The following is a 15,356-nucleotide window of genomic DNA, read 5'->3' on the forward strand; positions in this document are numbered from 1 at the left end:
ACAGGGAGGTCGCCCAAGTTCTCCCCTTTGCCAGTTGCCTCTTCTCCGTTCCCAGCGCTGGAGGATTGGCAGAGGTCACTCAGGGACAATTGGGGAATTGTTAGAGATAATTTGCAGAAAGCGTTCCAAAGTCAAAAGGGTCAAGCGGACAAGAGACGTTCCATGGAATGGAAGTTTCAGCCAGGTGATTTAGTCTGGGTGTCCACACGTCACTTGACCCTGAAGCAACCTTCTGCCAAACTGGGCCCCAGGTTTGTGGGTTCGTTTTCTGTGACCAAAAAGATCAACAACGTCACTTATACCGTTGATCTCCCCGCCAGCATGCGTGGGGTGAGATCATTTCACGTATCCCTGCTCAAACCTGCAGTCCATGTGCGCCCTACTCCTCCTCCTCCTGTCCTGGTGGATAGCCATCCTGAGTTCGAAATAGAGAAAATTTTGGACTCTCGCATTGTCCAGAACTCGGTACAGTATCTGGTACACTGGAAGGGATATGGCATTGAGGAGAGGCAATGGGTACCTGGGAACCGTATGCATGCGGATGAGTTGGTGAGGGAGTTTCATGCCTTACACCCCGAGAAACCTGGTGGGAGTTGTCCGGAGTCCATTCCTCGGGGGGGGGGGTACTGTAAGGAAACGCGGAAAGGCCGCCGTCTCTCGACGTGAGGCGGCTGTTTCCGCGTCCAGCATGGCGTCACAACGCGGAAAGAACGCTGCATGCCGCATAGGCAGTGCGGCGGAATCCGCATTAGTAACGGCGGAATCCGCATCAGAGGCGGCCCCCGCACTAGATACATTGCATGACAGTACTGGTGTGGCTGGAACTGATAGTCCACCAAGATTCAGACTTACACGCGCGCGAGCACAGAGGCAGAGTTTAAATAGCAGTTAGAAGGGAGTCGGCTGACCAGCTGGGTCAGCTGACAAATTCCACTGCTCTCATTGGACCAGCAATTAGGGAGGTCCTGGAAAGGTCCTAGAGTATATATACTGCTGGTTGTTCACTTGCTCTTTGTCTGGCGTGCGATCACATATGTGGAAGCACCCAGATCCGTAGTCAGATCCGCAAGTGTGCCGGGACCAGCTGGAGCTGTAATCCTACACTTAGCTAGATTTTGTTGATAGCTTAAAGTACTAGTTTGATTGTGATTATCTGTTATGACTTTTGCCTGCCTTGACTACCCTTCTGAACTCTGATCTTGTACCTCGATATTTCTGATACCCTGTTGCCGAACCCCGGCTCGTTTCTAGACTCCGCCTCAGCCTCCTGATTCTGTACCTCGATATTCTGATACCCCGTTACTGTACCCTGCCTGTACTTAGACTCCGCCTTTGCCTCCTGATCTTGTACTTTATCTGTCCGTGTGTGTACGACCTGGCTTGTCCGACCTCGAGAACCGACCTTACCGTTAGAGGCGGTTCCTCGCTCTGTTAGCGACCCTTCCTCCTGAGGGTCACTTCCAGACATCCTTCCTACTGTCAGTCTGACTCCTCCCGTCTTGGAGAGCTCAGGTCTGCAGAAGGAATCTGTGCAGTACTCCTTGCTGCACTGAGGCCTAGTCCTCAAAGTGTTACTGTTACACCAATCACTACACTCTACTCAGGTGAACAGAGGTTAGCTAGTATATCGGATTATCGGTGAGACTGCAGATCACTTATAATCTGGTATATATCTGTATTCCCAGTGATACTGCAGATCACCGGTAATCAGATCCTCTCTGTGCTTCACCGATCGTTACAGAATTCCTTTTATATTACCAAAACCTATATTCTACCTCCACAATTAACCCTGACCTGTCCCTTGTAAATTCTTTTCTCCAGCCAATCTGTGCTAATTCTATGACTCTCTCCACAAGTAATGGTCCTGAACTGCTGTGTGTAAGAAGCTGTCAGGTTCTTAAAATGTAAATCCATCATTTACTTTATACTTTATATATACCATATACTTTATAGAACCTGTTTCAGAAGAAGACTACAGTATATACCAAGTTCTCCTTTAAGATACAATCTAGAGAGAAACATAATTCTGAGGTTTTTAGTGGTACATTTTTAGTGGTACATCATGCTTTGGGGAAGGCCATTGAGCTTTATCTGCTCGATTAAAGGGAAAGAGGCGCCCTGGTATGTATAAAATGGATTAAAACCAGTTTGACAACGAAAAAGGTGAGTTGGCTTACCTAAATAACGAAATTCTTGCATGAACAAAGAATGTTATTTAGCACAGGCAACGCGTTTCGCGGGTCTCAGCCCCCTTCCTCAGGCTGAGGCCTGCGAAACGCATTGCCTGTGCTAAATAAAATTCTTTGTTCATGCAAGAATTTCGTTATTGAGGTAAATCAACTCACCTTTTTCAACGCGTCAGATCAAATAAAGCAGTGTCTGGGTAGCCAAGGTGCAGAGCTTGGTGCTGGCTGACTGTCTTTTCATTTAAATTTAACTTTCTTTTTTGCTTTACGTAGCTTAGGTAAGGCTGAACCTAGGTCAGTTGCCTAGTGCTGACTTATGATTGCACTGTAACGCCAAGACCTGCAATGATATTCATATTCTTGCTTTGCTGATGTAACAAAGAATGCTGACAATATATGCATCTTGTATTTCTGATTGAAGCCAATATATTTCCATAATGGCTTGAATGTCTGTGGTCTACATCTATATCTGCTACAGCTGTCAGAATGTCAAGCTGTGAAGTACAGTCACCTGATTGATGGTGATGAACGGTGGTCACCAAGGGCTACCACTATCTTCGATTCTTTCTCTGTGCACTGCATTATCCAAGTTTCCAAATAAGGAAACCTGGAATCGAACAACACTAAATTATAAGAAAAGGAGGTGATTGTATACTTCTATTTTACCTTTGAAGACTCTTGTTGCCCAACGAGACTGTATCTCAGAGACTGGCATTATAGCCCCAACAGGTTGGACATAGCCAATGAAAGCCATTGTTGATTTTTCCAGATGCGGAGGAAATACCATTTTATATAAAGGCACCTGATTATGCTCCACCTTTATGACAGATTCATCAATGAAAGGGAATGAAAAACTGTATCCTGTGGCAAAAATGACAACATCAATGTCCTTTTCCACAGATCCATCTTCAAAAACAGCATCTGTTTCTGTAAAACATCTCACATTTGTCTTCATCAGCACTTTTCCAGCGATTATGCGATTTGGTAGATCATCACTGACTGTTGGATGCTGGCCCAAAAACCTGCAGATGTGAATCAGAAGAAACATAGTTTTAACATTTCATCTATAAAAACGTGTTTTTTATTTTCCTTCAAAAGCATAAAAGTACTTATTGGCACATTTTATACACACACCTTTGTAAGTGCAGCTGATTTAAAAACATTCAACAGTGCAGTAACTCTTACCTTGTGCCACTTAGTGCCAAAGTTTGAGGCATGGGAGATATAATCCAAATATTGAGAAACCCTCATCTTCTTCGCTTCAGACAGCGACCACTAGTGGCAGGAGGTAGCAGTGTCACACTTAACAAGGCTAGGGTGCTCAGTGGCTGAAAATGCTACTGCATCATACAGCATATTTTATAACTGTCACATATACAAGGGAATAAGTAAAAAATCCCAACTCAAAAATTTGTTGTCAACCTGCTTCTTGGAAGTTTGAAGCTGCATACAGATGCTTCCCATGGTATACTGCACAGGGGCGTAGCAATAGGGGGTGCAGAGGTTGCGACCGCATTGGGGCCAGAGGGGCCCTGAGGGGCCCTACCTCAACTTCAGCATTAGCGCTCTATTGGTCCTGTGCTCATAATAATCCCTTCTACTGTATGTATACTTTGAATAGTGGTAATCATTAACAAACTGTTCCCCATCCCCTTCTTGCACCTCTGACACTGTAGGTTTTGGCGGCTGTATCAATTGTTATGTATAGAGTGCTTGGGGGGACCCAATGTAAAACTTGCATGGGGGCCCACAGCTCCTTAGCTACGCTACTGATACTGCACTTACTATTTCACTTAAATGAGGGATATTTTGTTTTGGAATAGTAAGTATTATTTATCATTATTACTTTAGTATTTATATGATGCCAACATTTTCCGCAGTGTGGTACAGAGTATATTGTTTGTTTGTCACTTAACTAACAGAGGGCCTCACAATCTAGTCCCTACCATAGTCACATGTCTATGTATGTATTGTGTAGTGTATGTATCATAGTCTAGGGCCAATTTTTAGGGGGAAGCCAATTAACGTATCTATATGTTTTTGGGATGTGGGAGGAAACAGGGGTGCCCGGAGGAAACCCACAAAGACACATGGAGAACATACAAACTCTGTGCAGATACTGCCCCAGCTGGGATTCAAACCGGGGACCAAGGTGAGAGTGCTAACCACTACGCCACTGTGCTGCCTGTGTGTAAAATGTATAATGTATGAATCAATTTACACAACATCCTGCACAGTACTTTTTTGGGTTTATAAATGCCCATAGTTAAGTTTGTAAATCTGGGCTTTTACATTGGGCATTTGATGTTATAATGCAACAACACAATGACCTAATAGACTCAACACTAATGCATTGTTGCTCCTCTGAAATGGCTACACCAACAGAGAAATACAACATGGTCCCAGCAATCTTGTGGTTATCCTGTAATGACCCTGCATTCTGTCATCACATCACTTCAATCTAGTTGGTTGCAAGAAATGCAAGACATAGAAATCTAACTGCAGTGGCATAGCTAAGGATCTGTGGGCCCCGATGCAAGTATTTCAATGGGGCCCTCCAAGCACTCTATACATAGCAATTTATACGGCGCACCAAAACCTGCCAATGGCAACTACAGTGTCAGAGGTGCAAGAAGGGGATGGGGAAGAGTTTGTTAATGATTACCACTATTCAAAGTGTCTATAGAAGTGATTATTATGAGCACAGGGCCAATAGAGAGCTAATGCTGCAGTTGAGGAATAGCCTCTTGGGGCCCCTCTAGCCCAAGGGCCCCGATGCGGTTGCAACCTCTGCAACCCCTATTGCTACGCCCCCTGAATCTAAGAGGTAGCATTTTAAGTTGCTTTAATATTTACGAGATGCTAAAATTTAAATATGAGTCACGTATCTTCCACAATGCAAAAGCATACTGGTAGGTTGACTCACTTGTTTAATTCTCAGAAAAGAAAAAATTGTGCAATCAGTACTGTGGAAAAATTGCAGAAAGCCTTTATTCAAAAATTAATTCCAATAAACTATGAATTGCTCCGATCATATTAAAAGCATTTAAAACCAAAATAGTTTAGACATGCCAGGGGTTCGACCACCTGATAAGCAGTGTCACAGGAGCCCTAGTGGCTGACCGCACTTAGCCTTCTAAACGGTGCGAACTCTGGTCGCAGTCAATGCGCAGGAACCGTTAAGAATTAGCCGCAGACAACTCAGAAGGGAGCCTGTGAGACACGGGTAATTACAACGTACACACGATTCCACGGTATCTGCCACCACTACTGGTATGGGCCAGTGGACCCGATTTACTGACTGACTAGTCCTGCGAATAAAACGGTTAAACACACGGTATTCTGTCTAGCCAACAACAAACAAACGGTAGCGTATCTTCAGAGACCCGGGATCAGTTCTGTGTGTGCTGATAAGCAGGGTAGCGGAACAGTGAATGACTTGGAGGAAGTCTTTTATTCACAGCAATATAAATAATTAATATATACAGACAATTATTAAAATCAACAATTATTAAAACAGTAATAGCCAGTATAAAAAATAAAAGAAGGGAGAAAAATACTTAGTTCCTGGAAAGATGTCCTTTTTGTGGGAAAAATCTGAGTTCTGGGTTTCAATCAAAGTTCAGAGTTCAGACCAGGTGGATGCCAGCATATCCTCAAGCTGGCACCGATGAGTTCAAGATGTTTTCAGGGTGGAGGACTCAAGCCCGCCTGCTGGCTCTGTGCTTTTGATGAAGCTGGTTTGGGGGTGTGGCAATGCCGGCCCCCTCTGAGCTACCAGCAAATGACAGTTCATTCCCTCTGAGAGATTTTAGAGCTAAACTTATGAATTGCTGTAACTCCTGAATCATACACGTTACATTTAGGGGGGTAACACCTTTATACTTGGAGGAAAATACAGATTAATATGATATCCGACATGGCTAGTGCAGCAAATCAGGGTCCTGGGTAGATTCATACCTGGGTTGTAGGGGCCCCGGGCCCCTCTCGACTGGTATCAAGAGATCCAGCATGACCCTACGGATCCAATGATACCGCTCCTCTTTTTTTCTACCAAACCCTGCAAAGGCTCCCCCTGCGATGTTTATTTAGATACAAAAGTCCGTCAACGTTATGCAAGGGGCTGACGGACTCTGATTTCAGTGTCAAACAGTAAATTAAAGAAACATCACAAAATAAAAAAAAATACACAGCAAGGCTCATATATACCATATATATACTGTTGGATGGTTAAAAATGTATTGATTCGTGGGAGTGGTCCTTTAATAATAATGATAATAATAAATCTGTTGTTGTCAAGATTGTACATAGTACTGTGCCTGTGAAACAAATGATGTGTTATGTAAATTATTGAGTGAACAGAACCTCCTGTGCTCTTTTTCCATTGCAATCTGGCCATCTGTAAAGTTTTCTACATTTTTTACATTCTTGATCATCCTCCATATCTATGAAGGTGGGAGTTGTACTTTTACACACTCACATTTCTGTACCATTCCCTGATAAGTTTTAAAAGAGTGAGGCAGCCAGAGCAGAACACAGTGGCAGTAAAGGGGAAGAGAGAAAAGCAATCAGATAACTATTAGATGTCTCCATCAGTCCCAGTAGGAGAGGACACACAACAGTAGTTGTACAAAATCTGTAATAGCAACAACTGATGTTATATTTTTGGATCTAAAAAAGGCCTGAATCAGCCCATTTCTAGGATATTTTTTCTAACTAACACCTCCCTCACTCCCTAAACCTACACCCATCAGCCTCCAGAATAACCCATATGCTCAACTCTGAGGGTTTTCATATTTGAAGCCATGTGACACCACCATTTGACAGTGTAGGGAGCAAGATTACTGCTGTCCCGCCAGAGCCAGGACAAGGTCCTGCAGCACGCAAAGCTGAGACACCAAAGTGTGCCTCTCCATCCCTCCCACCCCAGCCACAACACACTGATTGCTATTAGACTAAGAGGCGCCCCAACCCTCCCCCCCCCCCCACACACACACACAACTTAATCTCTTAATCTGGTGGCTGGATGGTGTAATGGTTAAGGGCTCTGCCTCTGACATGGGAGACCAGGGTTCGAATCTCGGCTCTGCCTGTTCAGTAAGCCAGCACCTATTCAGTAGGAGACCTTTGGCAAGTCTCCCTAACACTGCTACTGCCTATAGAGCGCGCCCTAGTGGCTGCTGCTCTGGCGCTTTGAGTCCGCCAGGAGAAAAGCGCGATATAAATGTTATTTGTCTTGTCTTGTCTTTGTCTAGTTCACTGCCATGTATCCCCTTCTCTTATTGTTCTTTTCTTATTTTTTCTTCAAACTCAATAGGGGAATGATAGCTGAGTGAGTTGTGTGCCCCCTCCTTCACTGCTCCCTGAGGCTGAAGCCTCTCTCACCTCTGCCTCGGCCCAGCCCTGTGTCGCACTAAACCCCATGACCCACATTACCACCGTCCCTGCTGAAACATGCACCCACCACCCGACATACCTGGCAGGGAATTCTGTAGATGTAATCCTGGAAATGCACAATGAGTTTTTTTGGCAGATAGATGGCTCCATAGATCATTTCTGACAGGTTCAATCTGATTTTCAATCGTTTTTCTGATTGATTTGTATAGAATTGACCAGAAAATTGAGCACAAAAAGATCAAAATCAGATCTGTCGGAAATTGTCTATTAAGCCATCTGCTGAAAAACTTGTTGTGTATTCCCAACATAACAGCTACGCCTCCCTGCCTATTGGCGACAGTAGGGAGAGAGCAGATGCATAAAGTGATAGGAGACCTCTCATGACACTTTAAAGAGGAACTCCAGTGAAAATAATGTAGTAAAAAAAGTGCTTCATTTTTTACCATAATTATGTATAAATGATTTAGTCAGTGTTTGCTCATTGTAAAATCTTTCCTCTCCCCGATTTACATTCTGACATTTATTACATGGTGACATTTTTACTGTGGGCAGGTTATGTAACTGCTCCTAGCTGTTTTGGCTGTTAGAGACAGCTGTAAACAGCTAATTCCTGTCTGTGAACCTTGTTAAATTGTGGCAGTTTGCCCAGAGTACCGCGGTACTCAGAGCTTCTTGTGGGAGGGGTTTCAGCACAAAATCAGTCATACAGCGCCCCCTGATGGTCTGTTTGTGAAAAGCATTATATTTCTCATGTAAAAGGGGGTATCAGCTACTGATTGGGATAAAGTTCAATTCTAGGTTGGAGTTTCTCTTTAAGCAAAGACAAGTACAATAGAGTTCAGTAAGCTAAAATCCAACCCAGCTGATAGCATTGTCTTCCCAAGAGGTGAGGGACTTGGAGACTGGCATAGATCAGAGGCTCTCACAAACTGTCTTCCACTTCGACAAGTGGGAGACAATTTGTGAATGTCTGTAGGCAACTTAACAGTAAAATTCAGGTATGATGGTATGGTAAAACTGTAGTTTCTTTTCACAGAACACATGAAAATTATTTAAGAACTCTAAACACTGACTGTGGCACAGAGATTACCATTTACTACAGGACCATGATAGTATTTTTTCCCCCATGCATACTGGGCTAAAAGAAGGTTCAGTACCTGTGTTTAGGTTTTAGACCAAAATTGTCATGGTTTACTCTGGAATTAACTTTGCCTTCCAGAAAGCTGTTGGTCAGACCTGGAAAGGCACACTGAACAAGGCTATAAAAACGAGTGAAAAGAACTATATCCAGTGGATAGCCGTTATCACAAACCCGGTTCAATAGCCACGCCCCTCTTCTGGTGCTAAGAAATACCTAGAAATAAGAACAAAACACTGGTGACTAAATTCATAGTCATTTTTATAGCTGATTTTACAGTACGTGATTTTACAAGTACAGAACTATTCGGTTTAACTGTTGAAATAAAAAAGAGTTTTTCTCTACCTTGCAAGGCCTTGTTAACTATGAGTCTCCCTCTGTCTTAAGCCAATCACTAACATGCAAATCACATCTCATATTATAAATAAGTGTTCGATTTTTATACATGAAAACCCTAAACCCAACATGTTTCACCTAATTAATCAGGTTTCGTCAGGAGTTTGTGTAGGTGTGCTATGTACAATAATTTACAATTCAAAAAGCATATGAACAGCAGCCTAATGCTAGCCCATGTCAGAGACAAAAACAGACAAGAAAGGAGAAAATATGCTCATCCTGCTCAGGGACCAGAGAAGCAGGTGCAGAGGAGAGTGGTCAATTTGCATACAATCATTAACCCTCTGCAATCCTGACACTCACATCAAGCTGGAACACTAGAAGAATTACAAACACCTAGGTTGCAAGATTAGATTGCATTTGAAGAAAGGGAACATTAGCTATCAAAATGGATAGCATACAATAGCATTCTGTACTAGACCCTTAACCCAGCGATTAAGTTTTCCCTTTATGGTAAGGGTCCCTACTCTACCTCTACAAGTCAGCGAAGAAAGTTAATATTTCAGTGATTGATTTTAGAGACAAAAACAGTTTCCTGACGTGAAATTGCTCTGGCACACAACAGAGCTAAAGCACACCTGAACTGAGGTGAAAAAAATGACTTTTACATACCTGGGGCTTTTTCCAGCTCCCTGTAGATTTTAAGGCCCCTCCGTATCTTTGGTTCCCCTCTGTTGTGCTGTTTTTTTGCAGAACAATCTTGGTCAGGGGCTACTGTAAATGAGCAGTCCCATTTATGGACCTCAATCCTGAGCACTCCCATTGCCAGGAGCATTGTGCAGATGCAGAGCGCCCCCAGCAATAGGAGCACAGTTGATGGAGGCACGTGGTCAGGACTGCACATGTGCAATCAAACCGTATCGGAGATTTTTATGAAGAGGACAGCAATACAAATGAGGGGCCTCAAAGACTATGGGGGTGGGGCTGGAAGAAGCCCAAGTGTCACGAAAGAGTCGTGAGACTAGAAATCGCAATCGGTTTCCTGCACCGATTGTTGTTGTTTTGCCAGATCAAGATTTTATGTCTAGGGGTTAGCAGACTGTCGAGTCTGGGGTCTTCTTTTAGAAATCTAGCATTTCAGTAGTTAGCAGAACTTTCTTTTCTTGAGACAAGTGGCTCTCTAAGAAGACTTGGTTGTGTAATTAACTTTATCAAAAGAGTTTCTTCCTGGGCCAGTGACACCAAGGTGTGAAAGCTCTCTAGCAGTAAGCCCCAAACGGCAAAGTGTTGCTGCCTTTTTGAAGAGACAGGATAAAGTCAGCAGGAGACCAGACTGCTAGACTCCGTTGGAAGCAGAGAGAAAATGAATGCTGTATATGATTTTTAGCCTGTTTAAGGAATACCGTTCATATGAGAGGTATGAAAGTTATCTCATTCTTCTGGTCCGGATCTGGTGAATATTTTAATATTAAATTGAGGCCACTGACTTACCCAGAACCCGAGGTATTCTGCTACTTCGTAACCGGACATGCGACAGCAACCAAGTTTGATGTCATATGAACTGTCATATTCTGATGAATATTAATCTATGACTGTTGTGTGTGAGCGGGAAACATAAGCTGAGATATGGAAAATGTAATATTTGGTGGGCACCAGGAACCCACCCAGGAGGTTAACCACACCCTGTCCAGCCCCTGGGCTGAACCTGAGACCCCACCCAAAAATGTGGATCATTCAAAGGTGCTTGCCAGGGATTCCTCCCTTATTCCTCAGAATTCCATCTTTATGGGAGCATGCTGCTGCTTTGAGGAAGAGTAGCAGCCATCTTGTCTGAACTTTGGCTCCTGAACTGAAACAAAGAACCGCACATGTTTTCCCAGAAAGAACATATTTCCACATGAACTTAAGTATTCGTATTTTCTTCCCTTTTTATTTTTTATACTGCGCTACGATTGTCTCCATAATTGTTGATTTTAATGATTTTCTGTACATATTAATTATTTATATTGTTATATTTATATTGTTATATTATTTATAATAAATGACTAATAGTCATTTATTTGTTCAGCTACCCTGCTATTCAGCTGCACTAACTGAAGCTAGCTTCAGAAGAGTCGCTACTACTGTTGATAGCTAGATAAAATAGAGTGTGTTTAACCGTTTTATTTGCAGGTATTAGTCTCAGTGTAGTTAGGACTCCTACCCTTCTGTAGGAGTGGTGGCAGTTATACCCTGAAATAGTGTGTAGTTTGTATTACTGTAACTCACAAGCTCCCTTTTAGTCGGTCTGCTGCCAAAATCCCAGCGGTTTCTGCGCACCAATTGCGACCACAGATTGCATGGTCTGTATGCTGAAACCGATTGGAAGGCATTGTGCGGTACGGCCACTAGGGGGAGTGTGACACGAAGTAAATAAAAGTCCACATTTTAGTGCCAGTTCAGGTGCCTATTATAAAAGCTGCGATTTTCAGCAGGTGCCTTTATTACATGGATGCATTCTTACACCCAGCCAAAAATTAAAACAAATATGCAAGCAACAATACATTTTAAAAGGACAAAGATGGTACTTTTTTTGTCCTGCAGCTTATACACTTCTGCATGAGCTTAATGTGAAATCCTGCAAAACATTGATTGTATCCCATCATAAGTATAACTACTAAATAGCTGGCTGACAATAGACTGATATTATTTTATCCTATAATGACAAAAAGTAGAATCATACCTGTTTAGCCACAGCGCTCAGTTCTACCACCAGATCAACTGCAGTGTTTCCAATGCCAACTACTATTATTCTTTTGTCCTTGAAATGTTCTGTGGTTTTGTAGTCCCGGCTGTGAAAATACTGACCTTTAAATTTTTCAATACCTGAAAGAAAAAAAGGTGAGAGTAAAAGTTCCCTTTGCTGAAATAAATATTTGGCTTATATTGACAATGAAAATGACTAGTAAGGTTTAGATCTCGAAATTCACTTTGCTTCACCCATGCTGAATATGTCCAGTTCACCTACTTCACTCTTATATGTAGAAGTCTAAAAGATGACTTCATAGCAAATCTAAATACAATAGTAAACATTTAACATCCTTGGCGGTAACCCCGAGTCAGACTCCTGGCGGAAAACCACAGCTCAGAGAGGTAACCCTAACTCGTGGTACCCACCAGGAGCTCTATGCAGAGTATAGCATGCAGCGGGTGTTTCAACTCACCTCCCCCGGGATCCAGGCGCCAGCAGCCATTCTGCTTCCTGTCCTCAGAGGCTCTGCCTCTCTCTGGTGAGACCGCTGTTTGTTTTCATGATGATAAACGGCAAAACGGCAAAGAGGACGGAGGGAAAATTGCAGCGCTGGATCCCAGGGAGGTGAGTTAGTGCTGGGCTGCTGCAGATCTCTCTAGCAGCATGATTTTTTCCTTGTTTTGGAGTCTGAAAGCGTGCTTTTAGACCCTAAAATCTGGAAATAATTATACTGCCAGGGAGGTTAATGCACACAATGGGATCATATTCTCTGTTATTCAAAATCAAACTATGTACTTTTTAAATTTGCTTAAAACTAATGGCTATTGGGGGACAACTTTATTCAGCTATGACAGAGTTAATCGTGCATTGATAATATGCTGCAATTAAACCTGTCATGAAACATTAGGGTCATGGCAATCATCTAAAGGGCTGGGACACACTAGTAATTGCAAAACCCTATCACAATCGCTAGTGTTTTGTGTAAGCGCTTTGTAGGCGACTGCAACTGCGCTTTCTGTTGATTCAGATAGCGATTTGTAAAGGGTGTCAGCGATTTGTCGCGATTAGAGATTTTCAATTTGCTTGGTGGATTCAAATGCACTGTACTTCTGGGTTGTTCCAGTGCTTTAAAATCACATGCTTACATTTATGATTTATGCACATTTTGCACAATCCTGTACTTTGCATTAAAGCAAAAGAGCTCTCAAGATGCTGCATGTCCTGTGATTGCAACGTTTGCTCAAATCGCTCAAAAAGTGCTCTAGTTTGTCTCCGGCCAAAGAGCAGACAGAAGCCAGATTTCTTAAAAGTACTCGTACTGCAGTCCCAGCCAATTCCACACAGTAAACAGCTTTGAGTCCAAGTATTTCTGGAGTTCAACCCACATCCCCAGGATGTAATGCACATGGATTAGTGATTTACAGAGAACTATTCACATTGCATAAGAGGGACTTTGCCAGGTTTATGGTGGGAAGTAGAATTGATGATTTCCATATGTGGGCTCTCAAGAGGCATGCTTTAAAATTCAGTGCAGGGGTAAAGCCGAAAGATGGCCCCCGGGTGCCCAAGTCATCGGCACATGGGATGGGCATCGGCAGGGATGAAACAAATTTATATATATAAATACAGTTGTTATCAATATTGAATTCCAAATCTAATTATACTTCTCCTTTAATGAGAACCCGAGGTGGCTTGTAAGAATGCTATTAGCACACAGAGGCTGGGTCTGCATATAATGCCCAGCCTCTGTTGTTTTACAGTGCCCCCCCAGGCCCCCAATGCGCTCTGCTGTGCCCCCATAAATCAAACGCTGTGCTAGCGACACGCAGCATGTCGCCAGCAGGCTGTTTGCATCTGCCCTATCACTCTCGCCGCTCCCCTGCCTCCTCTATGTCGCCGCTCCCCGCCCGCGTCTCTTTAGTCCAATCAGCGGGGAGAGAAGGGACGCGGGGGGTGGCGACACAGAGGAGGTGGGGGAGCGGCGAGAGCGATAGGGCAGATGTAAACAGCCTGCTGGTCGACATGCTACGTGTCGCCAGTGCAGTTTCTAGGCTAAAATGCACCCAGGGCGAGGGTGTAATAATTGCGCCCACCCCCCGCAGCAAGGTATGGGTGCCCGCAGTATAGGTTAGCCAGGTCTAGTTGCACTCAGTATAGATTCCCCCAGAATAGGTACCCCAGTATAGGTAGCCAGCTATAGGTCCCCCCAGTATAGGTAGCCAGGCATAGGTGAGCCAGTATAGTTGCCTCCGGTATAGGTTAGCCAGGTAGGTGCCTCCAGTATAGGTAGCCAGTATAGTTGCCCCCAGTATAGGTTAGATAGGCAGGCGTCCCCGGTATAAATTAGATAGGTAGTAGGTGCCCCCAGTACAGGTTAGCTAGGTGGGTGCCTCTAATATAGGTAGCCAGAATAGTTGCCCCCAGCATAGGTTAGATAGGTAGATGCCCCCAGTATAGGTTAGTTAGGTAGGTGCCTCCAATATAGGTAGCCAGTATAGTTGTTACCTGTATAGGCTAGCTATGTAGGTAGGTGCCCCCAATACAGGTTGGATAAGTTAATGCTCCCACTATAGGTTAGATAGGTAGCTGCCCCCCAGTATAGGTTAGATAGGTAGGTGCCCCCCTGTATAGGTTAGATTAGGTAGCTGCCCCCTCAGTATAGGTTAGATTAGGTAGCTGCCCCCCAGGTTAGATAGGTAGCTGCCCCCCAGTATAGGTTAGATAGGTAGGTGCCCCCCAGGATAGGTTAGATAGGTAGCTGCCCCAATATAGGTTAGGTAGGTGCCCCCCAGTATAGGTTAGATAGGTAGCTGCCCCCCAGTATAGGTTAGATAGGTAGGTGCCCCCCAGGATAGGTTAGATAGGTAGCTGCCCCCCAGTATAGGTTAGATAGGTAGGTGCCCCCCAGTATAGGTTAGATAGGTAGGTGCCCCCCAGGATAGGTTAGATAGGTAGCTGCCCCCCAGTATAGGTTAGATAGGTAGGTGCCCCCCAGTATAGGTTAGATAGGTAGGTGCCCCCCAGGATAGGTTAGATAGGTAGCTGCCCCCCAGTATAGGTTAGATAGGTAGGTGCCCCCCAGGATAGGTTAGATAGGTAGCTGCCCCAATATAGGTTAGGTAGGTGCCCCCCAGTATAGGTTAGATAGGTAGCTGCCCCCCAGTATAGGTTAGATAGGTAGCTGCCCCAATATAGGTTAGGTACGTGCCTCCCAGTATAGGTTAGACAGGTAGGTGCCCTCCAGTATAGGTTAGATAGGTAGGTGCCCCCCAGTATAGGTTAGATAGGTAGTTGCCCCCCAGTATAGGTTAGATAGGTAGGTGCCCCCCAGTATAGGTTAGGTAGGTGCCCCCATGATGGAGGGGGGAGCCGCAGCCACGGGGAGGGCAGCCCGACCTCTCCCTCCCTCTTCCCGGGCCGCTCTCCATGCGATCTCCCCTCGGACTGCAGAGTAATGCAGCAGGGAAGCGCTGTGCATAACTACTCACCTCGCTGGCTCCAAGCGCTGCTCTCTCGCCGCCAGTCTCATCTCTCCATAGACGCTGATACACACACACGTTGCTTCCGG

At 44.2% G+C, this 15,356-nt stretch overlaps 1 protein-coding gene across 3 annotated transcripts in view; it reads right to left on the reverse strand.

Annotated features, from left to right (window-relative positions):
• LOC137521117 (flavin-containing monooxygenase 5-like) overlaps window positions 1-15,356 on the reverse strand; it is a 142,557-nt gene that overhangs the window by 18,107 nt on the left and 109,094 nt on the right. For all 3 annotated transcript variants that reach the window (XM_068239932.1, XM_068239933.1, XM_068239934.1), the window contains 3 exons: window positions 11,780-11,922; window positions 8,741-8,937; window positions 2,853-3,208 (listed from right to left, as the gene is read on the reverse strand). In XM_068239932.1, coding sequence (XP_068096033.1) covers window positions 2,853-3,208; window positions 8,741-8,937; window positions 11,780-11,922 — 696 coding nt within the window. The remainder of the gene's footprint in view (window positions 1-2,852; window positions 3,209-8,740; window positions 8,938-11,779; window positions 11,923-15,356) is intronic.

The sequence above is a fragment of the Hyperolius riggenbachi genome, chromosome 6 (assembly GCF_040937935.1).
Source record: "Hyperolius riggenbachi isolate aHypRig1 chromosome 6, aHypRig1.pri, whole genome shotgun sequence".
Classification (NCBI taxonomy): domain Eukaryota; kingdom Metazoa; phylum Chordata; class Amphibia; order Anura; family Hyperoliidae; genus Hyperolius; species Hyperolius riggenbachi.